At 36.6% G+C, this 27,432-nt stretch overlaps 1 protein-coding gene across 2 annotated transcripts in view; it reads right to left on the bottom strand.

Moving 5' to 3' along the window:
- Positions 1–27,432, bottom strand: part of LOC149816995 (nudix hydrolase 26, chloroplastic-like) — a 62,674-nt gene that overhangs the window by 22,501 nt on the left and 12,741 nt on the right. For both annotated transcript variants that reach the window (XM_089987572.1, XM_089987574.1), the window contains exons 2-3: positions 25,098–25,148; positions 2,645–2,737 (exon numbers count right to left, since the gene is read on the bottom strand). In XM_089987572.1, coding sequence (XP_089843698.1) covers positions 2,645–2,737; positions 25,098–25,148 — 144 coding nt within the window. The remainder of the gene's footprint in view (positions 1–2,644; positions 2,738–25,097; positions 25,149–27,432) is intronic.

Here is a 27,432-nt window from a genome sequence, read left to right as displayed (position 1 = left end):
AGGCTTGATCCATGGCTCAGTACAAACTCAGATAAAAAGAAAGAGAGAGAGGATTAATAAGGGATAACATGTACAGGAAATGTTACAAACCTGAATCGGCGGAAGTGATGGTGGTAATCCTTGGCAAAAGGGGTGGTGGTGGCAATCCTCGATGGCACTAGTGAAAGGGGTGTTTCGGTCAGTGGTTGTCGGTCGACCGCTGCTTCAGAGGGAGGGATTCCGGCGAAGAAACCCCCTCAGAATCAAAGAGAGCTCAGTTTGATGGGAAAGAGAGAGAGAGAGAGAGAGAGAGAGAGAGAGAGAGAAGCTCAGAGACGGGGAGAGATAGGGAGACAGGGAGAGACGGGAGCTCAGCTTCGTCTCAGACGGGGAGTCGGGGAGAGATGGGAGAAGAGTCAAACTAAAAGAGTCTCAGACAAAGACAAAGAGGGAAGGCCCAGAAGGGGATCGACTCGAGAGCTGAGGCAGGGTGAGGGGCCCGAGGGAGGGTGGGAGATCAAGGCTGGGGAGCATTTTTTAATTAATATATATTCTATATTTTATATTTTATAAGATATAAGTCGAGTCTACCGAGCCTTAGCGAGCTCAATAGACCGATCAAGGTCGGCTCATTTGCTCGGTCAAGCCTTAGAGCTCAGTTCAAGCTCGGCTCATTTATGGGACGAGACGAGCTTTACCGAGCTAGCTCGGCTCGTTGTGCATGAAAGGAAATAGAATCCCAAACCGGAACTTCAAAAGAAGCTCACAAAAGATCTTTCTCAATTAACACAAAGGTTCATTCAACACACTCGCAAGAACCGAAATATTCAAAAGAGTGCACACATGAAGAGAGAAAAAATATATCTCATTAAAGTGGGATAAACCCACACAAAAAAGTGATGAAATACAAAAAGTAAAAGCCCATATTTATAGGGCTGAAAAGAGCTAAGAGAGGAGTCGTTGGGCTCCCAACGGCTCTAATTGGAGTTGTTGGGAGTCCAACGTCTCCCAATAAATGCTTTATGCTTTATTGACTGAAAAGTCAATAAAGGCATAAGCCTATTTGAATGTCATAAAAACAGAAAATAAAAGTTATTCTAACTAGCCTAATTCTAACTAGGCTAAGAAGTTAAACTAAAGAATAAGATTACATGTGATATAGTCATCTCATGTATGAGATTACAATGTTAACACTCTCCCTCAAACTTACGGTTGGACAACCGAAAGTTTGTGTAAGAGAAAATGAAACCAGAGAGCAGCAAGAGATTTGGTAAAGAAGTCGGTCAACTGATATTCTGAGGATACATATGGGAGATCAATGGTGTCGTGTAGAAATTCCGCTCGTACATAGTGGCAATCCATCTCGATATGCTTTGTTCATTTATGGAATGTTCGGTTGCTGGCGATGTAAATAGAGTTTTTATTGTGGCAGTATAGTTGTGATGGCCCCATAATCGTAACACCCATGTCTTGAAGCAGTCTTCTTAGCCATATTACTTTCATAGTGGTTGTAGTCATGGCTTTATACTCAGCTTCAGTTGATGAAAAAGAATTTTTGTTGTTTCTTGCACCGCTAAGAAATCAAGGATTCGCCTAAAAACACACAAAGACCAGTAGTTGAGTGTCGATCATTGTGATCACCCACCCAATCTACATCAGTATAAGCAGTTAATTGCAATGAAGAAGAATTCAGAACCGATCACATCGAGGCGGGTAATTTAAAAAAAATATGATTTTTGGGTCAACCGTAGCCCGAATTCAAAAAAACAAAATATCAATGTTTTCAGAATTTCAAGACGCATCTAATGATATATTACTTGAATTTTTCCTTCAAATTTTACTTGAATTTAACCCGAATTTTGCTCGGTTTTAAAAGTTAAAAATAAAAAGTTTTATCAAATCTTAATTGGCTCATTTAGGTCTTGTCAATGGATCCTGGGCCAAGCCCAGACTCAGGTGACTCCACCTAAAATAGAGGATTTCTATCGACTTTACAAAACACTTAGCCAAATTTTATGAAGTTTCAAAATTTAATATTATAGAAAAACACACAATATTACAACATTGCAACAGCAGCATCACAATTTTGGCTATTTTGGTTATTGGCCGTATAAAATTTAAAGATGTTTTAGAAACTAAGAAGATTGATTTTGGAGAAAAACTTTCATTTATTGTCTGCAGCAGCACTCAGTTGTCAAGACCTTTTTTTTTAAGTTTACAGCTGGGTTAAGAATCATTATTCAAATAAAAATATGAGATAATTGAAGCCAAGTATTCATTTTCATGAACTTTTTCAGGAAAAATGTTGCTGCTTTCTGGCTAATCACCAATACTTTCAAGAGAGGTTGGTGGCCTGAGCCCAATCTTTGCTCCTCCTTTACAGTTCCAAAAATTAGATAAATAATATTCCAAGCTCAGAGCTCAAGCTTGTCTCCACAAGCTCACCTAGAACTTGGAGCCAAGCAAGACTTTTAGTTAATCAAGCTGAGCTAGAACAACCTGAGTTCAGCTTTGGGCTGGCTCATGTATAGCACCCAAAACACACATAATTTAACTTCCAAAAGGATAACCATTGTTCTCATCATTCTGTGTGTGAAGAAAGAGCAGTAAAAAGAGGAGATAGCCTAAGTCAAAAAATTTAAAAGCATTTACCAAAAAATATTACCTCTGCAAGAATTTGAGCAGAAACAACACCTGTTTCTTCTCTCAACTCTCTTATAGCAGCAGTTCTAGGATCCTCATCATTATCAATACCACCCTGTGTAAGAGACAAAACCATAAGTGAGCACTTCTATGCAACCAAAAGGATATATGATACACTAATCAATGAAGCACAATAGAATAGACGATTTACACAACAATTAAACAGTGGTCATGAAAGAATTTCTGATTTCTTAACTGTGATGGAGTCATAGAAAAAATACCAAATCAATCATAATAGTCTGTACGAAAAGAAATCAAGACGAGAGCAACAAACAGTAGACATCATTGTGGTAATTAAGCTTGTCTGAAATCATACTAGATGGAAGCAAGAGCATTGCCAAGCAAAAGTGAGATTATGACAGTACCACGTACAAATGCGGTAAGTCTTGTAAGTGCCCCTGCATGTGTGTTCATGTGTTAATGTAATATCTCATAATTTTTCTCATATTTTTAAGCTAAAAATATAATTTAAATATTATATTTATATTTAATATGTCAAAATTGTGGAAAATATTTAAATATGGACAGACATCAACATGGGTCTGGACATGGTCCAGGGCCCATTGACAAGATCCATATATGGTAAGTAAAATATGTGAAATTTATTTATTTTAACATTTAAATTCGAGCGAAATTCAGGTTAACTTCAAGCGAAATGGATTTTGGACCATAGTTAGATCTTTTTCAAAACGTAGATCTCGTAGGAGATCTGATTTGTCGAATTTGGATATCGGTTGGTTCAAAAAATGCATTTTTCTGAATTGACCATCTCTATTTTTAGGTCTTTTCCGATTTGGATCGGACTCGACCCGCTTCGTTTATATTTGGATTGATGTTAATATGGATCTGGACCTAGTTCAGGATCCATATTGACTAGTGTCCATGAATGGGCTGATATCCAATTGGAAATGGATACAGATTTAGATCATGGGTCCAACCCGGACCCATAATCCATCCATACCTTTTTAAAATAAAAATGAATTTAAACTTTAAGAACATAAAAGTGAAATATGTATTTAAAGAAGAAATAATAAGGTAGAGTTTTAAACTCTACCCTACTTGTATCTCATCTAGAAGGGGGTCCCCCCCCCCCTGCCGTAGAAACTTCCACAAGATAATTTATAAAAAAATAAAATATAAGATAAATCCATATAAGAGGTAGGTAGAGGTAGAGTTCTACCTTGGGTAGAATTGTACCCCTACCCATCTAGAAGGGGTTGTCACCCCTCCCCCCCCCCTAGAAACCTCTCTATTATAAGAGAGAGACTCTCTCTCTCTCAAATCGTCACTTAGAGAGAGAGAGAGAGATAAAGGAAAGAGAAAAAAACGTTAATAGGGAGAGAGAGAGGAAGAAGAAGAAGCCTTCAATGTCTCCTTCCTCTAAGATTTTTGCAAATCTTCAATTAAGGTACAGGTTCTTCTCTCTATTCCGATGATTAGGAAGAGTAGCATGGATTAAATCAAGTATGGATTTGAAGTGAAATCAAATCTATATATTTTCATACAGATTTATAAATTTTTACAAATACGGAATCATATTTGGTTGACTCGATTTTCCCCTTCCAGCATATGTATGTGTATCTGTTAAATTATGTATATATAAATATATATATATATACATATACTTATATATATACATTCATATATATATAAGTATATATACGTATATATGTATATATACATAATATATTTTTTCTGTTTTGTATAAACCAAAAACCCGATAGGGGTGTTTTGGTAATTCCACTTGTACCTTTTCTTTTTTTACTTTTTTCTTTTTTCTTTCTTTTTCCCCTTTTTCTTTTTCCTTTTTACTTTTTCAGTTTCTACTTTTTAGGACCATAAGGGGCCCCACCTATCTAGTCGTTGGGGCCCCAACAGTCATATTTATGACCGTTGGGGCTTCCAACGACTAGAAGGGAGCCTCCTTTATGGTCCTCCTTTATGCTCTCCTCCTCTATATATAGAGGAGGCTCCCCCTTGTAAATGTATTGGGTTTTCACCATTCTTTTCCTTTCTTCAATAATATCCAACTTATGACTTTAAGTCATTTTCTACTTTTGAGAGTTTTGTGTGTGCACTTTTAGTGCTTGTGTTCTTGGCACTTGTGGTCACTCTTAAAGAGTGCCTTTCGCTCTATTGGTGCTTCCGCCTCTTTTCATTACAGTATCTACATTATATATATATGACATTAATTCCAGACATCGATTTTCTTAGCCATAGCATAGACATGATTTCTTGTTAAGGCTGCGTGTTTCTGAGATTTATTACCCTGATATGCGTTTTTTTTTCTTGAATCAGATCCACGATCCTGAAAGTTGAATCAGTAGTTGTTTTTGTATTTAATTTTCTGCTATCATTGTTTTGCATGATCAGATTTAAATTCATATGAGATTGTATGTTTTCTTATATACTGATCATGTGAATAAACCAATATGTTTTGCTGTTTTTACTGGGCATGTGAATGAATCAGCATGTTTTGTTGATAACTGTCATATCGCTATATATATATATATATATATATATATATATATATATATATATATATATCACGACAGTGACGCTGTCACTGTGCTGTTCATACTTGTGCAGCGGCAGCAAACATGCTGTCCGCGTATCATTGCTCATATATGTGCAGCGACAGCAAGCATGCTGTTAGCATGTCGCTGCTCATATATGTGCAAAAACAGCAAGCATATATATATATATATATATATATATATATATATATATATATATATATATATATATATATATATATATATATATATATATATATATATACATATATATATATATAGCAACAGCAATTATGGTATACATATTGCTGCTCACCTATGTGCAGCAGCTTCAAGCACGTTATAGCATGTATATTGTTGTCACATGTATCTATACAGCTCTTTATGCAATCTGGTTTCGGATTGTTGTACAAATTTATATATATATATATATATATATATATATATATATATATATATATATATATATATATATATATATATATATATATATATATATGCGGGACAACAAGCTTTCTATGTACATAATATTGTGCATAGATATATACAGATCGGTATACAATCCAGTTTTCGATTGCAATACCGATATGTACATATATATGTGCTTGATCAAATGTGCATTCGTCTATGTGATGTGGATGTGCATTGGTGCAGCAGTCAATGCATATAGGAAATCAATTTGAAAATTTGATATTCTTAAAGTTCTTATAATCTGCATTTTTATTTAACCTGATAAAAATCTGATTTCTATTGAAATTGTGAAATCTGATCGGTTTTGGATATTTATTTAAGTCTGAGATAAATAGATGCTGAAACTGATCGGTTTTAAAGTTTTGGGTTTTTGGCTGATGTGATAAATCTGATGAGATCGCATTCATTCATTGTCCATGAATATGCATTGATATTGTGTATCGTGAACATAAGTTTGTGTGTGTGTATATATATATATATATATATATGTGTGTGTGTATGTAATTTATGTTCACTGAAATTTTGCAATATCATGAATTATTTATTAAATTTAATAGTGGTTGCATGTAAACCATTGATGGACTCATGGAAGCCAGGAGCATGTATTGCTCATGAGTTAGTGGAATTGTTTATGCATTGCAAAATGATTTCTGTAAAGTTGGTTTCTGAATTAATTACATTGTTAAATTAATATGGCAAGGACCCAAATTTGTTATTGCATGATGATTTGCATAATTGTTCTTATATAAATAACTCTTAACTAATTAAGATGGCAAGAGACCATAATTAAAATACAAATTCGGTGTTAAGTTACAACTGGGAACTGGCTTGAACCTCGAGAATTTTACCTGTTTTAAGTATCTGCGGGTTGGTAAGAAAGTGAAAATGAAATTTGTGTGCATTAAATAGGAACATGCATGCAAAAGCAACTCTGATAATTAGCTTAAAAAGTTATTCATACATGTTGCATTGATCCATGCATCTTTAAATGTTTAACATTAGTTTCATACATCACTAAATTATGTTTGATTTAGCATGAAATTGTTGAATTCTTGCTTGAACTGTTGGATTTTTAGAAGAATTTGTACGAGGACTTCGGTTCTTACCACGTTTTCTAAAAATGTTTTTCAGGCACTAAGGCTCAGTGATGAGAGGGACTGGCTGGCTGGAGGACTCGCGGTTTATGGTTTGGTGGCCCGGGTTATAATGTGCACAGGATGGAATAGAGTTGATTTTGAATTTTTGAACTCTCTTTACTTATTTGATTAAATAAATGAAGTTCAATTCATAGTTTTAAATTGACTCTATGTTTAGAATGGTTGATGGAATGGGAATATTAAATTTGTAATGCGAAGTCGCAGGTCCTTGGGAGGTTTTCCGCAATTGTTTTCAAAAAAAAAAATCCGCATTTTTTGAGGGTCAATTTGGGGTCGTTACAGTTAAAATACACTAAGTAGTCAAATGCGCTAGTCGGCACCTAGGCGCCAGCCCCATTGAAAGGCCCAATCAGTGCTTAGGCAACACTAGTCGGCCTAGTCGAGATAAAAAAAAAACTAAAATTTTAAAAAGCTACAAGTTCTTAAAAATAATAAAAGAATTACATATTCAATACAGTTTATGAAGTTAAACAACCAAAACTTAAAATAATAATAATAATAATAATTCATTTTTGAATGAATCTAAACAATTGAAACATAATTACATTTTGAACATTCAACTCCATGTAAACAAACATTTGTTTAGATATGTCACTTAGAGATGCACAAAAGTATAAAAGTACTTAAAAATATATAAAAACATAAAAATAAGAAAAAAAATGTTTAAAAACTTAAATATTTCAAAATGCGCAATCGGAACGTGATTATAATCTTTTAAATATTATGAAAACAAATGTAAAATACCAACAATGGAAAACCCCCCCAAACAAAACCTAAGTACTAGAGTAGGCAAGAGTTACAAGAAGCTTCTTAGATAAGTGGGAAGTGCGCTCCCCAAAAACTTGCTTCGGAAGCACGATATTCCTCACTTTCGAAACTTGATGGGAATCTCGATTCTCCCATGCTTCTCCTATGCTTTCCATATGCTTCATCCATGCGTAGGGCTGGTAAACGAACTGAACGAACCGAACAGGGATTGTTCGGGCTTGGCTCGTTTCCAGCCATATAGTGTTCGGACTCGGCTCATATGATTTGTGTGAGCCGATCCAAGTTCAGCTCGTATAGGCCCGAGCCGAATCCGAGTTGTTAAAATGTAAAACTGTACATATATGTATATATAATAATATTATATTATTATATATATATATAAATACATTTTTAATTTCTTTCTTTTCTGTATTTTTTTTCCTTTATTTTTATTTTTTGTCTTTATGTCATCTAGTTCAGTTTGAACTAGAATGACTGTTGCTAGTCAAGTCCTGTCCAGACTTGACTAGCAATAGAGCTGTTGGACTGACACATTCCAACAGCTCTAAATAGAGCTGTTGGACTGTGCCCAACAGCTCTATTGAGTCCTCTTTCAGCTGTGTATATAAAGGGGTGCAGCCCCTCTTGTATTTCACTCCAATGCTTCTTAAGCAATTGGTTTTTCATATCAATAAAGAATACATTTTTATTTTTATTTTGTTTCCAGTTATACCCTTTTTAAGGGTTATTCTTTAGTGTCATTCTTGACACTTGCGCTTGTTAATCAAAGCTCGTGTTTCGAAGATCCCCATTTCATTTCATGGTATCAGAGCCGCGGAAGTACTAAATCTTGAGGAAAAGCTGCCTCGGTTTCCGTGCCCGTTTGCAAAAGTGTTCGCCACTTGAAGAGAAGTTGGAGAAGATTTCACATTTTGTTGTATTGTTTTTTTTTTTTTTTTCTTTCTCATTTTCCTTCTTGTTTCTCTTCTATCCCTATTCTTTCTCTCCTTGTAATCGATGGATGACAATGATAAAGTCACCATCATGCCTATGAAATTAAGCGATACGAACTATGTAACATGGGCTTCAATCATGAAGCACCATATATGGGGAAAAGGCTTATGGGGGATTGTGGATGGTTCCGATTCAGAACCTAAACTATCTCTTACTAAAAAGGAGGGAGATAAAGACGTCCCTCTATCAGAAGAAGAGAAAATCAAGGCTATTGCCTCATACGAGAAGAAATGGAAAGAATGGAGAATATCTCATGCGAAGATAATGTCATGGCTTATCAATAGCGTTGACATTAAAAAATGCTCAAGTCTTGCCAAATTTGATCATGCCGATAAGGCATGGGAATACCTTAAGAATATGTATTCCCTTAAAGATATTGCACACGTGTGCAACCTCCAAGAAAAAGTTCGAATGATGACACAAGGAGACAAAACTATTCGTGAATATTACAATGGGTTGTCCGAACTTTTGGAAGAACTTTCCCTTTTAGAACCAAAGTGGCATTGTGCCGAAGACATCGAGCTTCGTCAGAAACAACTCGATGTTGAACATTTTTACCAGTTTATCACTGGATTAAGGCCGGAATTTGAAACCACTAAATCGGCCCTACTTCACCGGGGAAAAATTCCTTCTATTGTTGAAACTATTGAAGAGTTAACAATGGAAGAAAATCGTCTCCGGAAAGGTTCTTTAAAAATTGAAGATGATTCCGTTTTAGCCGTGTCTAGACCAGGGAATCATGTTCGATCATATAGGCCTCCTCACTTTAACCGACAAAATGGTGACTATGATAAGAAGAAAGTTATTTGTCATCACTGTCATGAACCGGGACACTACAGGCCACAATGTCCCAAACTTAAGGAGCTGAGAGAAAAAAGAGCTACAATTGCTGGATCGGAGCCTAAAGATCAGGATGCACCAGTTTCCCTGGCCCAACTAATGGAGATCCTTCAGCCTCTCATCAAAGGTGCCTCTTCCTCATCTGAAGCTTCAACCGGCGCAGCAGCCTCATCTTTTTCTGATTTAGGTAAAATTTCTTGGCTTCTTGACTCTGGTGCATCTTTTCATATGACCCCAAATAATCAAAGTCTATCCAAATGTGTTAAAAATAAAACAAGTGTGTCAAAGGTCTTTACTGCTGATGGGACTTCTCTTGAAATAGAAGGAATAGGAGATTTTGAAAAAATTTATAAAACAAAAAAAATTTTTATTCCAGAAATTAGACATGTTCCCAAATTAAATTTAAATCTTTTATCTGTATCTCAAATTTCTGATTATGGGTGTAATATTTCTTTTTCTTCTCATGGTTGTTGGGTACAGGATCGCCAGTCAGGCAAGCTGATTGGGGAAGGCCATAGAGAAGGAGGACTCTATTACATGGATTTTTTGGAAATGCCGAAAAAAGCTTTTTGTTATAATATTCAAAAAATAGAGTTGGAACTGTGGCATAAGAGACTTGGTCACCCACATGTAGCCAAAATCCAACATTTTCCAAATCTAGGGAAATTTTGTAACTCTGAATCATTTGATTGTAAAGATTGTATTCTCGGCAAAATGAAAAGATTACCATTTCAGAACAGAACCTTTTTCTCTTCAAGACCACTTGAATTAATACACTCGGATGTTTGGGGTCCTGCACCAGTAATTTCTAAAGGAGGATTTGTTTACTATGTTATTTTTGTCGATGATTTCTCCCGACATACGTGGATGTACTTTCTCAAACATAAGTCTGAAGTATTTTCATACTTTCAAACTTTTCATAATATGGTTAAAAACAAATTTCAAAATGATATTACTATTTTTCGCACAGATTCAGGGGGAGAGTTTTTATCCACAGATTTTCAAAATTATCTTAAATTGCATGGCATCACACACCAAAGATCTTGTCCTTATACACCTCAACAAAATGGACTGGCAGAACGAAAACATCGCCATATTATAGAAACCACTAGAACTTTATTAATAGCAAATCAAGTCCCTAAAGACTTTTGGGCAGAAGCTGCATTAACTGCCACCTATCTCATTAATAGGATGCCATCTTCTTCGTTACAAAATATCACTCCCATTGAAAAACTTATGAACATTTCTCCAGACTACTCTAGATTAAGAATATTTGGGTGCAAATGTTTCATATTTACTGACAAAAATGATAAACTTTCCCCTCGTGCGATTCCTTGTGCCTTTTTAGGATATGCTGAAAACCAGAAAGGTTATAGATGTTTTGACTTCAAAAATAATAAACTATATGTGTCTAGAAATGTTTCCTTTCTTGAAAAGGAGAGCTTCTTTGATTTTAGAAAATTAAAAGACGTCACTGAGTACTCCTTTTTGCTAGATCTAACATCAACATCTGATGAATATGACCTTGATTGTAACTTTGATGATGATCCAAGAATTATTGATCTTAATGTTGAAAATGAAGAAGTTCATAGAGATACTAGTATTCAATATTCCAGGCGACAAGAGTCTAATACTCCATGTGCACTTGAGAAATATTCTAACATTCCAACTAGACAATCATCCCGAATCTCGAGGCCTCCAGAAAAGTTTGTATCATACGAGTCTTTCTCACCCACATATAGGGCAGTTATTGCATTAATTCACTCATATGAAGAACCATCCACATATTTTCAAGCAAAAAATGATATCAAATGGATAGAAGCCATGAAAGTTGAATTAGATGCACTTGAAAAGGCTTCTACATGGAATATTCAAGATCTTCCTCCAGGGAAGAAAACTATAGGATGTCGATGGGTTTATAAAATTAAAACCAAGAGTGATGGTACTCTTGAAAGATATAAAGCCCGTTTAGTAGCCAAAGGTTATGCCCAAGAATATGGGATTGATTATGAAGAAACCTTTGCTCCGGTGGCTCGTATGACTACTGTCCGAACCTTAATTGCCTTAGCTTCTATCAAAAAATGGTCTATTTTTCAAATGGATGTCAAAAATGCTTTTTTAAATGGAAAGCTAGTTGAAGAAGTATATATGGAACCCCCTCCTGGTCTAAGTATTCCTAAGGGTAAAGTCCTTCGCTTAGAAAAAGCTCTTTATGGACTTAAACAAGCACCAAAAGCTTGGTATGATAGGTTTAGTCGTGTTATGATTGATATTGGTTTTCAATTCTGTTTAACTGACACTGCTTTGTTTATTAAGAATTCTGATGCAGGGATCATTGTGCTTCTTCTCTATGTGGATGATATGATCATCACCGGAAGCGATAAACAGGGAGTTGAAACAATCAAAACACTTCTTAAATCTCATTTTGAAATGACTGATTTGGGCTTGTTGAGATATTTTTTAGGCATTGAAGTTGCTTATTCTCCTAGAGGATATTTATTATCTCAGACTAAATTTGCTTTTGATATTGTTTTCAGGTCTGGTATTACTGATGATAAGAAAGTTGACACTCCAGAAGTTGTTAATGTTAAAATGAAGATTGATGATGGAGAACTTCTTGCAGACCCTACTCCTTACAGACAGCTTGTCGGGGCACTTTCCTATCTATCCATTACCAGACCAGATATAGCACATGCTGTTCATACAGCAAGTCAATTTCAACATGTTCCTACTTCTGTTCATATGGGAGCAGTCATGCGTATTATCAGATACATCAAGTCCTCTCTTTCACGAGGACTTTTCTTATCTTCCTCCTCTTCTCTTGATTTAATTGCATATACTGATGCTGATTGGGGAGGTGATCCCAATAACAGACACTCAACCACTGGCTTTTGTGTCTTTTTAGGGGAATCATTAATCTCGTGGAGGTGTAAAAAGCAGCAGAAGGTATCTCTCTCATCCACCGAAGCTGAATACAGAGCCATGGCAACCACGACCATGGAAGTAGTTTGGCTCCGACGACTGCTTGCTGACATGGGAGTTGAAGCAACAAAGGCTTCACAAATGTGTTGTGACAACAAAAGTGCGATCTACATTGCCAGTAACAGAACATTCCACGAACGCACCAAACACATCGAAATGGATTGTCACTACGTCAGAGAGGAATATCTACACGGGATAATTGATCTGCCATATGTCACTTCAGAATATCAGTTAGCAGACCTCTTTACAAAGCCTCTCGCTGCTCCCCGATTTCACTTTCTCTTAGACAAACTTTCGCTCATTGTACCGTAAGTTTGAGGGGGAGTGTTAAAATGTAAAACTGTACATATATGTATATATAATAATATTATATTATTATATATATATATAAATACATTTTTAATTTCTTTCTTTTCTGTATTTTTTTTCCTTTATTTTTATTTTTTGTCTTTATGTCATCTAGTTCAGTTTGAACTAGAATGACTGTTGCTAGTCAAGTCCTGTCCAGACTTGACTAGCAATAGAGCTGTTGGACTGACACATTCCAACAGCTCTAAATAGAGCTGTTGGACTGTGCCCAACAGCTCTATTGAGTCCTCTTTCAGCTGTGTATATAAAGGGGTGCAGCCCCTCTTGTATTTCACTCCAATGCTTCTTAAGCAATTGGTTTTTCATATCAATAAAGAATACATTTTTATTTTTATTTTGTTTCCAGTTATACCCTTTTTAAGGGTTATTCTTTAGTGTCATTCTTGACACTTGCGCTTGTTAATCAAAGCTCGTGTTTCGAAGATCCCCATTTCATTTCACGAGTTGGCTTGCCTAAATAAAAAAAAATTGAAAGGGTTCATAACAGGAATGAAACTTTCAACCCGCAAGCAAGTCCAACAACCAAATTGAGCTAGCATGCCTTTTTGACATTTATTGTGCAATAAATTCTACACAAGCTATCTAAACGAGCTTATATGAGTTCAGCCGAGACGAACACCCCTTGTTTGCGTTCAACTCGGCTATGTATAACGAATGAGCTCGTGTTCGGCTCACCATACAAACTAATCGAACATGAACGAGTTTGAGACGAGCTGAACCAAGTCAAGCCACAAGTTGCTCGGTTCGTTTACCAGCCCTATCCATGCGTCTTTTGTGTTATCTCGCGTTTCTTTTCATGTTTTTTATGTGCTTTCTCTCACACTTCCTACTCACTTCTCATGTGCTTTCTCTTAATTAGTAGTAATCTTTTTTAGATTTCGACAAAAAAATAATTATTACCCTTAAAAATCATGAAATTTAAGAAGTCATTTTTATTTTAGTTTTTATTTGCATTCCATTTATATTCTCATTCAATTCTCATATGGCTTCCATTTTGATTCTCATTTAATTCTCATATGGCTTTCTTTTTTATTCCTCATTTCTTGCTCGCTTCTCACTTCTGCTTCCCGTATCGTTTCCCGATTCTGATTCCTAATTTGGCAACCTTGGCCTAGGCACCTAAGCACTCCTAGGCGGTATGATTTTGCCTAGGTAGCCTAAGTGGGATATTAACTACATAAAAAGTGCATCCAAAAAAGTTGCTACTTTAGCCTATTTACAGTTCACTGAAGTACACAACTCTCTCATTCAACCTCTTTTTTATAATTATAAAGTTGGTATCTGATACTAGATGATGCATAGTTTGGGCTCAAGCTAAGAATGAAAACCTACTGACCATGGTCAACTTTACAGTGCCAATGACATCTACGCTCCAACTGCTTTTTCACACAATAGAAACATGATCCTCTGTCATTGGGTTGTTAACAAGTGGTTTCTGAACACAATGGTAAGTCATTGTAACTTTCACATAACAGGGAATTAATAATCAATTATGCATGTTACTAAGCTATGTCATAGGGACTCGGTATAGAGGCCGCCGCAATGGTGCGGTCAACACAACCCTGGGTGCGGTCAACCCGCATCCAAGATTATTTAAAAATATTTAAAATTTTATCCCAGCGTCAGCTGCTTATTTTACAAAGTTTTTGAAACCTGTGCATTAAATGTTTTGAGCCACATACATTATTTTACTGTTTTTAATTTTTACAAAGCTTTGCCATAAAAAGTTGAGCTAATGACATTCTTTTATATTTTTACAAAGAGTTATAAAAGATTATTCACATTAAAAATATTTAAAGTTTTGTCTGAGTGTCAGCCAAAAATATTGTGCATTAAATGCTCTGAGTGAGAATTTCGTTGGGGCGTTCCTTACTGAACGACGCGCTGTACTCTATAGGCCCGGAGGCAGTGATAAATGGGCAAGGGTTGCTAGGTCGTCGCCCGGAAACGACGTGTCACACCGGCACCCGGGTGTGGTGTCAAATAGGCAAGGGTTCCCTTACTTTGTTGGACGGGTGGGGGTAAAGAAGTTAGTCCAAGACCATAAAATTCGGTTAGCCACTTGGAACATAGGGTCTTTAACTGGTAAGCTGGTAGAGTTAGTAGATGTTATGTATAGGAGAAAGATTGATATTTTATGTCTACAAGAGACCAAATGGGTGTTAAATTATGTAATCAAACTTGTAATTTCGCATATATATTTTATATATATAAGGTAATACATATACATATATATAATATATGTATATGTATTTACCAATTATATATATAAAATATATATATTCCTAGTAAGGGTAATTTAGGAATTTTACACATATTCTTTTTCAAGAATATGTTTTTGTAATTATTTTCTTTTTTTTTCTTTATTCTTTTTTATTTTTCGCATTTAATGCTTGTACTAGCATTGGGAGGGGCCCAACCCACTAGTCGTTGGACCCCTCCAACGGTCACATTTGTGACCGTTGGAGGGGCTCCAACGACTATGTGGAGCCCCTCCCAAGGCCTCCTCCAAGCCCTATATACATGGGCAGCTCCTCTTGTATTTAGTTAAGGGATTTGGGATTATAGCCCAACCTCTTTAGTGTTTATGAAACTTATGGGTGCAAGTGCACATTTGTGATTCGGTGTGTTGTGCTTGTTGTGCACAAGTGTTCTTGGGTGTGTATGTTCACACATTTATCCTTAAGGTTGTTGCGTTATCGACTAAAGTATCTTGTTGAAGATACTTTTACATGGTATCAGAGCCTCGTTGAAGAAGAAGAATTATGATTCGCCTCCTCTTGCATTCCTCGAAAAGCGTGCCTTCAAGTTTTTTGAAATAAAAAAGGATCACCTTCTTCGAGCAATATTTTAGGCTCCTCTCTTGTCAAGAAAGACGCGAAAAGTAATTAAGGTACGTACTATCCCTTGCATTCTTTCCTCTCTAATGGGCGAAAAAGACTCCCATTTCTCCCTTGGGTTTAAGCTTAATGGCTCAAACTATCATGTTTGGGCCGGTAATATGGAAGCTCATATTAAGGGAAAGGGGCTTTGGGGTTACGTTCATGGATCCATACCGGAACCGGAACCCAAAATTACCATTATTGAAGGAGCGGATATTAAGATCCTTGAAGGGGATGAAAGACAAAAGGCTCTTGAAGAGTATTCCAAGAAACATGATGATTGGGAAATGAAGAACTTCAAGATCTTATCTTGGATATTTTCATCCGTTGAAACCAAGATAAACGCCAATATCATCAAATTTAAAAGGGCCTCCGAAGCTTAGATATATCTTGAGAAAATGTACACCTCAAGAGATCTATCCCACAAGTACTTTCTCCAAAAGAGGGCTTTGACTCTCCAACAAAATGACATGACCATTCGGGAGTACTTAGCCGAATTATCCTCCATTTGGGATGAGCTTGCCATCTTGAACCTAAATGGAGTGGTGAGGCAATCGAATTAAGGCACAAACAACTTGAAGAAGATCGGTTCTTTAATTTTTTGAATGGCCTCAGACCCGAATTTGAACAAGTTCGGTCCTCTCTTCTCTCCGCCTTCACATCCCCCTCTCTTGAAGATGTTATCACCAAGCTAAGTGGTGAAGAAACCCGTATGGGGATTGGCAAAAATAATCCTAGCATTCTTGTTACTTCCTCTACTCAAGAAGACGGTGAAATGGCTAATGCCGTGTCAAGACCGGGAAATAACATGAGGACCTATAGACCTCCTCATTTCAAGAATCAAGGTCAAGGAGGAAATGATCGGTATGGTAAAAGAGACTATAACAAAGTGACTTGCTATCATTGTAAAGAACCCGGACATATCAAACCTTTGTGTCCTAAATGGAAGAAATTGATTGCAACGGCTATGGCATCTCAAATTGAAGAACGCCCTTCCTCATCAAGTGAGTCTTTTTCTCTTCAACAAATCGTAGAAGCTCTACAACCTCTTCTCAAGGGAGGCACTTCCGGAGCCGCTATGTCATCTCCTTCCCTTGGTAAGACATCTTGGCTTTTAGATTCCGGAGCATCCTTTCACATGACCCCTAGCTATTGCTCTCTTTCAAATTTTTCTAAAAACTCTTTTCCATCCTTTGTATCAACCGCGGACGGAACATCTCTTGAGATTAAAGGAATAGGGAATTTTGAAAAACAAGACTTCTTTGTTCCAAAAATTCGTTTTATTTCAAACCTTAACCTAAATCTTCTTTCCGTTTCCCAACTCTCGGACCATGGTTGCGATATAAAATTTTCTTCTAATAAGTGTTGGATACAGGATCGCCAGTCCGGGAGATTGATTGGGGAAGGCTCTAGAAGAGGAGACCTCTACTACGTTGATTTTCTTCAAGTTCCCAAGAGTCAATTTTGCAACGTCGTTCAAAACAAAGATATTCATGTATGGCATAAGAGATTGGGTCATCCCAATATAGTTAAAATCTCCTATTTGCCTTTTGTTAAACATCTTTGTAAAAGTGATTTTTTGTGTAATGAATGCATTCTTGGGAAAATGAAATGTTTGCCTTTTCCTCAAAGATCCATGTTTACGACAAAACCATTTGAAATTGTCCATTCTGATGTATGGGGACCGGCTCCGGTAATGTCAAAAGGAGGATTTTCATATTATGTGATCTTTGTGGATGACTATACTAGGTTTTGTTGGATCTATTTCCTTAAACATAAACATGAAGTTTTTTCAACCTTTAAAAATTTTTACATGATGATTTCAAATCAATTCAATGGATGTTTGAAAATCTTTAGGTCTGACTCTGGAGGAGAATACCTCTCAAATGAATTTAAAAGTTATCTTGAAAATTTTGGTATTCTTCACCAAAAATCTTGTCTGAAAACCCCTCAACAAAATAGGTTAGCCGAACGAAAGCACAGGCACATCATTGAAACAACTAGGACTTTGCTCATTTCTCAAAACATTCCAAAAAATCTTTGGGCTGAGGCAGCCCTTACTTCTGTCTATCTCATAAACCGACTACCATCGAAATATTTAAACAAAATTTCCCCTTTTGAAAAACTGTATGATAAGGAACCTGATTATAGCAGGTTAAGGGTCTTTGGGTGTAAATGTTTTGTTCTCACTGATAAGAATGACAAACTTTCTCCTAAAGCCATTCCTTGTGCCTTTCTTGGCTATTCTGAAACCCAAAAAGGGTTTCGTTGTTATGATATCAAAAGTGATAAATTGTATGTTTCCAGAAACGTAAGTTTCTTGGAAAATATTAGTGGATTTGAACGTTGTGACCCCCATAATGAAAATATGGATTATTCCTTTTTATTTGACTTACTAAACAAGGACGATGAAACTAGTGATAATGAGTCAGATCAAAGTAACACAAATGAATTTGAAACCGAGGAAAACATCTCCTTACCACCTTCGTCACATCAACCTATTGAATTACCTAGAGATCCTATCACCTACTCTCATAGAGATCAAAACAACTTTAGGAGTGCTCTTGACAGATATAATGATGCCAGTTTCAGTACCTCTCAGAATGAAGTGATCCCTTGTAGAACTGAGAGAAGTACAAGGCCTCCTTCTAGGTTCATTTCCTATGACTCTTTTTCACCAAGATATAGAGCCTGCCTTAGTGCCATCCACTCTTATACCGAACCGAGAAATTTTGAAGAAGCACGAAAGTCCCCTGAATGGATTAGTGCCATGGACAATGAACTTGAGTCCCTAAGAAGAGCCAAAACCTGGGAATTTCAAAATCTTCCTGAAGGCAAGAAAACAATAGGGTGCCGATGGGTTTTTAAAGTAAAAACTAAAAGTGATGGATCCCTTGAAAGGTACAAAGCTCGCTTGGTTGCAAAAGGATATAGTCAAGAATATGGTATTGACTATAAAGAAACTTTTGCTCCTGTAGCTCGTATGGTCATCGTTCGATGTCTTATAACCGTTGCCTCTATCAACAAATGGAACATCTATCAAATGGATGTGAAAAATGCCTTTTTAAATGGCGACTTAAGCGAAGAAGTTTACATGGATGCTCCTCCTGGAATGGAGACTCCTAAGGGAAAGGTGCTTCGTCTTCAGAAAACACTCTATGGTCTAAAGCAAGCCCCCAAGGCTTGGTATGATAGATTTAACTCTGTTATAATTGAAAATGGTTTTTCCTCTTGCTTTACTGACACTGCTCTATTTGTTAGAAAATCCAATGCAGGGATTGTAACTTTACTTCTGTATGTTGATGACATGCTCATCACTGGGAGTGATTCTAACGGGGTTAAGAGTATAAAATCTATCTTAAAAGATAAATTTGAAATGTCTGACTTGGGTTTTCTGACTTATTTTTGGGGAATTGAAGTAGCATACTCTCTTAGAGGATATTTCTTATCTCAAACTAAGCTTGCTTCTGAGATCATTGACAGGTCAGGTATTACAGATGAAAAGCTTTGTGAAACTCCTGCGGTTGTAGGAGCAAAGATGAAAATTGATGATGGGGTTCCCCTTTTGGATCCGACACCCTACAGACAGCTTGTAGGATCTTTGATGTATCTGAGTATTACCAGACCAGATATATCCCATGCAGTCCACACTGCAAGTCAGTTCCAGCATGCTCCTACATCCGTTCACATGAGTGCCATCTTACGGGTCGTAAGATACATAAAGGGTACTCTAAATAAGGGAGTTTTTTTGTCCTCTTCTTCTGACTTAAAATTGATTGCTTATACTGACTCAGATTGGGGAGGTGACCCAAATAACTGTCACTCCACCACTAGTTTTTGTGTGTTCTTAGGAGACTCACTAATCTCGTGGAGATGCAAGAAACAACAAAAGGTGTCGCTCTCCTCAACTGAAGCTGAATACCGGGCCATGGCAACTACTACCATGGAGATTGTTTGGATTCACCAACTGCTAGAAGACATGGGGATCAAAATTGAAGGACCCACCAAGCTATGCTGCGACAACAAGAGTGCAATCTACATTGCAAAGAATCACACCTTTCATGAGCGGACTAAACACATCGAAATGGACTGTCACTATGTTCGTGAAGCATATCTCCGAGGAGTTATTGATCTTCCCTATGTCACGTCCGAATATCAGTTGGCAGACTTCTTTACTAAAGCACTGTGCGCCCCACGGTTCAACTTTCTTCTTGGCAAACTTTCGGTCATCTTGCCCTAAGTTTGAGGGGGGGTGTTAAATTATGTAATCAAACTTGTAATTTCGCATATATATTTTATATATATAAGGTAATACATATACATATATATAATATATGTATATGTATTTACCAATTATATATATATAATATATATTCCTAGTAAGGGTAGTTTAGGAATTTTACACATATTCTTTTTCAAGAATATGTTTTTGTAATTATTTTCTTTTTTCTTTTTCTTTATTCTTTTTTATTTTTCGCATTTAATGCTTGTACTAGCATTGGGAGGGGCCCAACCCACTAGTCGTTGGACCCCTCCAACGGTCACATTTGTGACCGTTGGAGGGGCTCCAACTACTATGTGGAGCCCCTCCCAAGGCCTCCTCCAAGCCCTATATATATGGGCAGCTCCTCTTGTATTTAGTTAAGGGATTTGGGATTATAGCCCAACCTCTTTAGTGTTTATGAAACTTATGGGTGCAAGTGCACATTTGTGATTCGGTGTGTTGTGCTTGTTGTGCACAAGTGTTCTTGGGTGTGTATGTTCACACATTTATCCTTAAGGTTGTTGCGTTATCGACTAAAGTATCTTGTTGAATATACTTTTACAATGGGTAGGTGAGAAAGCAAAAGTGATAAAACCTTGGGGATATAAGATTTGGTATACAGGAATAAATAGGAATAAGAATGGAGTAGGGATTGTTATGAGTCGTGAGTTTATAGATAATGTAGTTGAGGTTCGTAGGAAGGGTGATAGGATTTTACTTATTAAATTAGTATTAGGTACGGATATTATTAATATTATTAGTGTTTATGCACCTCAAGTAGGTTTAGATGATTCCATTGAGCGTCAATTTTGGGAAGATTTAAATGGAGTAGTACAAGGGATATCTTATGGAGAAAGGCTTTTCATCGACGGTGACCTTAATGGGCATGTAGGCATTAGTAGGGATGGATTTGAGAGTATCCATGGAGGCTATGGTATAGGAGAAAGAAACGAAAGTGGAGAAAGGATTTTAGATTTTGGTTTGTCCTATGATATGATCTTAGCAAACACTTGATTTAGAAAGAGTGAGTCTCACCTAGTAACATTTAAAAGTGGGGTTAATACGAATCAGATAGATTTTTTCCTACTTAGAAAGAGAGATAGGAGTTGTTGCATCGATTGTAAGGTTATACCGGGAGAAACTGTAGCTACACAACATAAAGTCTTAATTTTAAATCTTAGAGTTAGACAATACCGCAAAGGGATAGACATAGGATAGATCCTAGAATTAAGTGGTGAGCACTGAAATGAGCTAAACAAGGAATGTTTGTAGAGCGGGTAGTTAAGAAAGTTGATTGGTGTCTCGAGGAGGATTCAGAATCAATATGGAATAAGATAGCGGGTGGCATGAGAAAGATGGCTAAGGAGGTATTGGGTGAGTCTAAAGGCGGTGCACCGCTAGGTAAGGATACATTGTGGTGGAACGAGGATGTCAAATTAGCTATTAAGGTTAAAAGAGAGTGTTATAGAAATCTAAGTAAGAGTCGTGATAATGAGAATTTGGAGAAGTATATGATAACAAAGAAGGAAGCTAAAAAAATAGTTCAGAACGCGAGGGATAAGGTATATAAGGAGGTTTATGACAAGTTGGATACCAAAGAGGGCGAGAAGGATATTTATAGGCTTGCAAAGATGAAAGATAGGAAATCGAGGGATCTGGGTATGGTTAGATGTATCAAAGATGAAACACAAAGGGTTTTAGTCAAAGATGAGGAGATTAAGGAGAGATGGAAAGATTATTTTGATAAGCTATTTAATGAAAGTTATGTTGAGGATCTTGGAGACTTCTCCATTCCTTTTCATGAGATGAATCGTGACTTCATGCGCAAGATTCAAAAGAAAGAAATTGCAGAGGCTTTGAAGAAAATGAAATCAAGAAGGGCAGTTGGCCCAGATGGTATACCTATCGAGGCTTGAAAATGCTTGGGAGAGAAAGGTTTAGAATGGTTGACAAATCTTTTTAACAAGATTTGGCGGACAAATAAGATGCCTAATGAGTGGAGAAAGAGTACTTTGGTGCCTCTATATAAGAATAAGGATGATACACAAGATTGCGCAAACTATCGTGGTATAAAACTCATGAGTCATACTATGAAACTTAAGAAGGTTCTCATGATATCGGAGAATCAATTTGGTTTTATGCCTGGAAGATCAACTATGGAAGCTATACATCTTCTTAGACAACTTATTGAGAGAAATAGAGAGAGGAACAAAGATTTGCATATGGTTTTTATTGATTTGGAGAAGGCATATGATAGCGTACCTAAGGACGTTCTCTGGTGGACAATGATGAAGAAAGGTGTTTCTCTCAAGTACATTAGTATAATTAAAGATATGTACGAAGGAGTAGTAACCAATGTCCGCACTTGTGGAGGGGTGACAAACAATTTTCCTATAACATTGTTTTGATTGATGAGTCTAGAGCTGGGGTTAATGCTAAGTTAGAATTATGGAGACAGACATTGGAAGCAAGAGGTTTTAAGTTGAGTAAGAGTAAGACAGAATACATGGAATGTCGATTTAGTAAGCAACGGAGTAGTGATGGGAGTGTAGTGAAGCTTGGTGAGCAAGAAATATCGGTGGATGATTGTTTCAAATATTTGGAATTTATCATTCAAAAGTATGGAGAAATTGATGGAGATGTAAATCATAGGATAAAGGTTGGGTGGATGAAATGGAAGAGTGCAACTGGAGTGTTGTGCGATCGTAGAATGTCATTGCGGTTGAAGGGAAAGTTTTATAGGATGACCATTAGGCCCACTTTACTATATGATACGGAATGTTGGGCTACCAAGAGACATCATATTCAAAAAATGAGTGTAGCTGAGATGCGTATGCTCAGATGGATGTGTAGAAATATAATAAAAGATAAGATTCAGAACGAGGAGATACGTAAGAAGGTAGGTGTTGCACCTATTGAAAATAAGATGAGAGAGAATCGTTTACGGTGGTTTGGACATATTCGACGAAGGCCTAATGATGCTCCAGTTAGAAGGATGGAGAAATGAGAAAATATATTAGTTAAAAGAGGTCGGGGTAGGCCTAAGAAGACATGGATGGAGGTGATAGAAAAGGATATGAATGCTTTGAACCTCACCGAGGACATGGCATTGGATAGAAATGATTGGAGGAGAAGGATTCATGTGGAAGACCCAGAATGATTTTCTTTTTTGGTTCATATCGCCGACCCCAATTGTTTTGGGATGAAGGCGTAGTTGTTGTTGTTGTTGTATTAAATGCTCTAAGTTGTACATATTTTCTTTTACTGTTTTTACACAGCTTCTGAGCCATGTACATTCTTTTATACTTTTTATAGAGCTTTGTCATAAATGCATTAATAAAAAAAGTGAAGACTGCATTGGAATGAATTTCTACAATAAATGGGGAGAAGTTTGCTTTAATTTCAAGCAATTATTTTATTGTTGAATGGCTGAATCCATTGGCAACCCGATTAGGCTACATACCCGATTAACTAATCGGATCCTGATTCGATATGAATTTTCTGCATCTGAATTTGGATCCTAATTTTTATTATTTCTGGTGAAAAACAGATTTTTCAATTGGGAGCTTGCTTTATGGATAGGTAGGTTATATATATGTTAAAATATAAAAAAATTACATATATATATATATATTAAAAAACATATATATTAATATATATATACCCTCCCACACCCCCGCACCCAAGTTTTTTTAAAGTGTCGCATCCTCGCACCCGCACCTATGTAACATAGTTACCAAGTGTGCAGATGACATCTACATATATCAGAATCTGAAACTTTATCTGTTTTTGCCAATTTATTTGGATACATGTGCATATAGGATAAATATGCAATCCTGTAGGGTTTTGTATTTTAGACAGATTGAGGCGTACTCTATCATGCAACTCTCTTCTCAAAGAAAGATTAATCTTGAATTAGATAGTCTTTTGCTTTTATGAGTTTCTATCTTCAACTTCAAAGGAAGTTAGGATGCAACAATGGAAGAGGAAACAGTTAGGTGAGTGACAAGAAGAGCCTTTATTGTTGCCTTTCTAAAATATGAAACAACTAATTCCAAGAGGAAATTTTTTACATTGAAGATTATAACTGTGATATACTTCTGAAAGATTCTTCTAATTGGATTTTGATCCTTTTGGATGCAGTTCTTTATGCATCATATGGACTATTAACATTCAAAAGCATGAAGATGCAAATTTTTCATTAAAAGTTCAAACGCCATAGAGCTTTAAAACCACTTGGTGTACACTCTAGAAATATGAAGCATATCATGAAGGGTATGCATGTTAATTACAAAATGAACCTAGAAGCAAACGAGGAGCAATGCTTAATCACAGTCAGGGAAAACTAAGTCAAGAGGAAATCACAAGTCAAACACATAGTTCTGACTGTTAATGTAGACAAGAATAACTCAGTCCCACATGCCAACAGCCACATCTTACTATCCCATGTACATTGAAGTACTTCCCAATGTCCTGAGACCTTGGCAGAATGATGAACTTACTGACTTCATCTGCACTGCTGCAGTCCAGATCTTTATGCATTTTTCCGCAAATTGCTTGCAATTTCAAAAATTACATGCTGCCATTCCCACATACACCCGGTGCTCAACATAAGATCATGAGAGAGGGAGGGGAGAACATGCCACAACTATAAAAACATAGACAGGACAAGATATGCAGTACCAGATAATCAGAGCTGCAGAATAAGATAGATGTTGAGAAATGACCCACACTGTAACATCCAAACTGAGCTAAAAATTTAAAATCTAATTCCAATGAATGTTCTCACTAGTTACTCGTCAAAAGTCATGGTTTCACTGTAGGGTCTAGAGTCTAGACTGCCAAACCATCATGATGGCACTCTTCACATGATACGCTAGTAATTAAACTGGCTCTCCCAGGCATAGGAGTTCCTGACATGTACGGCCACTTTCTATATCCATAGAAACACGTAGAAGATACAATCCAAAGCCAACCACCTCCGAAAAGAAAACCGTTCATGATTTGTAACATTCAAGTTTTGGATAATGCCAGCTGATTCCCACTAGGACTTTCATATTGCAACCAACATGCCAAATGCTTCAAGCAAGCAGTTTGCAAAAATCTTCAAAAAACAAAACCATATTCGCAAATGATATAGCTAGAAACCTTGAGTAAACAGATCTTTTAATACCTGAGGCATCTGCCAAGCCCCGGGAACATCCAGCCTTGATGCCGCAAAGATCTATGTTCACCAAACCACCATTTAGATTAGTGCAAACAGTCTTATACAAGAGATGGTGATAAAAGCAACAATTCTATAGCCTCTAAACAGAAAGAGTGAACAGAGTTTACTAGTTCCCAAAGAAATACACAAATTCTTGTATCAATTTCCCATTACTGGACAAAAAAAATGAAAAAAATGAAAAAGAAACTATTCAAGAGGATAAATTAAAAGCACTAGAAAATAAAGTCGAATGGATTTTGACAATATTCAACTTCTAATTCACAGGAAAATCTTTATCGAAGAGAAGAAAAAAGAAGGATCCCATGGAAAAAAAAATTGAAGGTACCTAAGCATTGGGGGAGAGAGAGAGAGAGAGATGGCAATGGTAGTTAGAGGAATGGAAGAGGAGGAATCGATCATGAGACTAGAAATTCTCACTGAACAATAGGATATTCTTCAGTTCTTTATGTATTTCGCATATTTTTCTTTTTATGTATGCTTGTATATTTCCTTTACAGACCATCTCTACTTATAGAGATGGGTTTCTCCATGCCTAACAATCGCTAGGAAAAATGGTCTTTATCTTTCATTTCACAAATGGTTATCTTAATTAGGATTTTGTAGGTTTTAGAAAATTATTAGGGAATTCTAAACTTTGGCTTAAAGTAGCCCCCAACATGTTCCGTAAGGTGAGTGCACCTTCTATAACGTGGAGCTTCATAGGCAAATGTGAGCAGCATCTCCTACTACTCCATGAGCTATGTTAAATTCTGCTCCCCTATTTGTGATATACTCTATAATGGTTATTCATGTCCCCAAGAGCTTTTCCATCATGACATCATGAAGGCATATCCAACCAAAATGTGAAAAAAAAAGAATTATTTGTATGTCTGAATTTTTAAAAGTATCGTGATAGATAATCTGTATAAAAGAAAATACCTTCACGATATTATGATGGAACCGTGGGAGAGGATGGTAAAGTGTGCATATGAAGCAATATGTTATAAAAGGTGGATCTGCATTCCATAACATGTTGGCAGCTACCTTAATTCAAAAACAGTTTTAAGCTCAAATTTAAAACCCCCTAGCAATTTTCTACTGGTGATTCAGGGAGCGAAATAGGAAGAATAGCAAGATAGTTTTCAGCTTTCTCTACATTCTTTTTACGAGTGCATATATTTTCTTTCACAAGCCACCTCTATTTATAGAATCAGGTTTGTCCATGCTTAAATTCACAAGGAAAAAGGCCTACTCTTTCATTTCTAGAACAGTTAGATCACTAAATTTGTCAAGTGTTAGGGGGTAAGTGATAGGGGTTTTAGATTCTTAAAACAGCTTTTTGAATTAAAGTAGCCCCCAACACATTATGAGAAATGGAGGACCTCCTTCCATAAAGTGTTGATTCATAGGCTATGTTACCAACATCTCCCACTAATCCGTAAAGTTCATTAAATTATATTCCCACTATTTATCATACAATTGGCGTAAGGGTTATTCCAGTTCCCAGTAGCTTTTCCATCATGACATCATGAGGGTATTTTCATCTACACTGATTTTTCCATCATGATACTTTCACAAATTCAGATATCTGATTTTTATTTTTTGGGGATTAGGCAGACCCCTACCAGTTACATCAAAAAATCAAGAGTGTTCCTTATATTACAAAGGGATACCAGTCAAGAGGTTTATCCTTACAACAATGGTCACTAACCAGGACCCCAAGTTTCGCCAGGTGCACCAAGGTATAGATGCATTCTTCTGAAGTCCAGGCACATTTGAAACGCTTAAATCTCAAGAAAAATTCCACTATGTAGGAGTTTATAATATGATCATTAATTCTACCTTCCAACGCATTATTCGCCACTCGAACCACATCTTTCCTAGAACTCTCCACAATTACACATTCAACGTGAACTCCTTCCAGGATCTCCTTCCACCAATTCCATTCCCGAGTAGAGACACCAGCCTGCCTACAAAGCCATCCCGCCTTCATAAAAAAAACCTTCTTCATTCCTCAAGGTATAACCCACACGCCAGAAATGTTTGAACCTACTAAAGACATAACTGAATCCATCCTGCTGGAGGAGGATGCCACCAATTTGCATAGAGCCAACGAAGACTGATAGAATGCATCGACTTATGCAAAAGCGATAGCAATTGCTCACAAATTTTAAATAAATTCCTTCAACATGAGTCTCCATCAAAACCTACTCATTCCTAAAAAAGATCTTATTCCACGCCTCCCAAATAAATCGCACCACTAATTGAAATGCAAGGAGCCAGTTCTGTCTAATCTGTTTTT

The sequence above is a fragment of the Nuphar pumila genome, chromosome 14 (assembly GCF_984573655.1).
Source record: "Nuphar pumila chromosome 14, dmNupPumi1.hap1.1, whole genome shotgun sequence".
NCBI lineage: Eukaryota > Viridiplantae > Streptophyta > Magnoliopsida > Nymphaeales > Nymphaeaceae > Nuphar > Nuphar pumila.
This window is presented reverse-complemented; position numbering and strand designations above follow the sequence as displayed.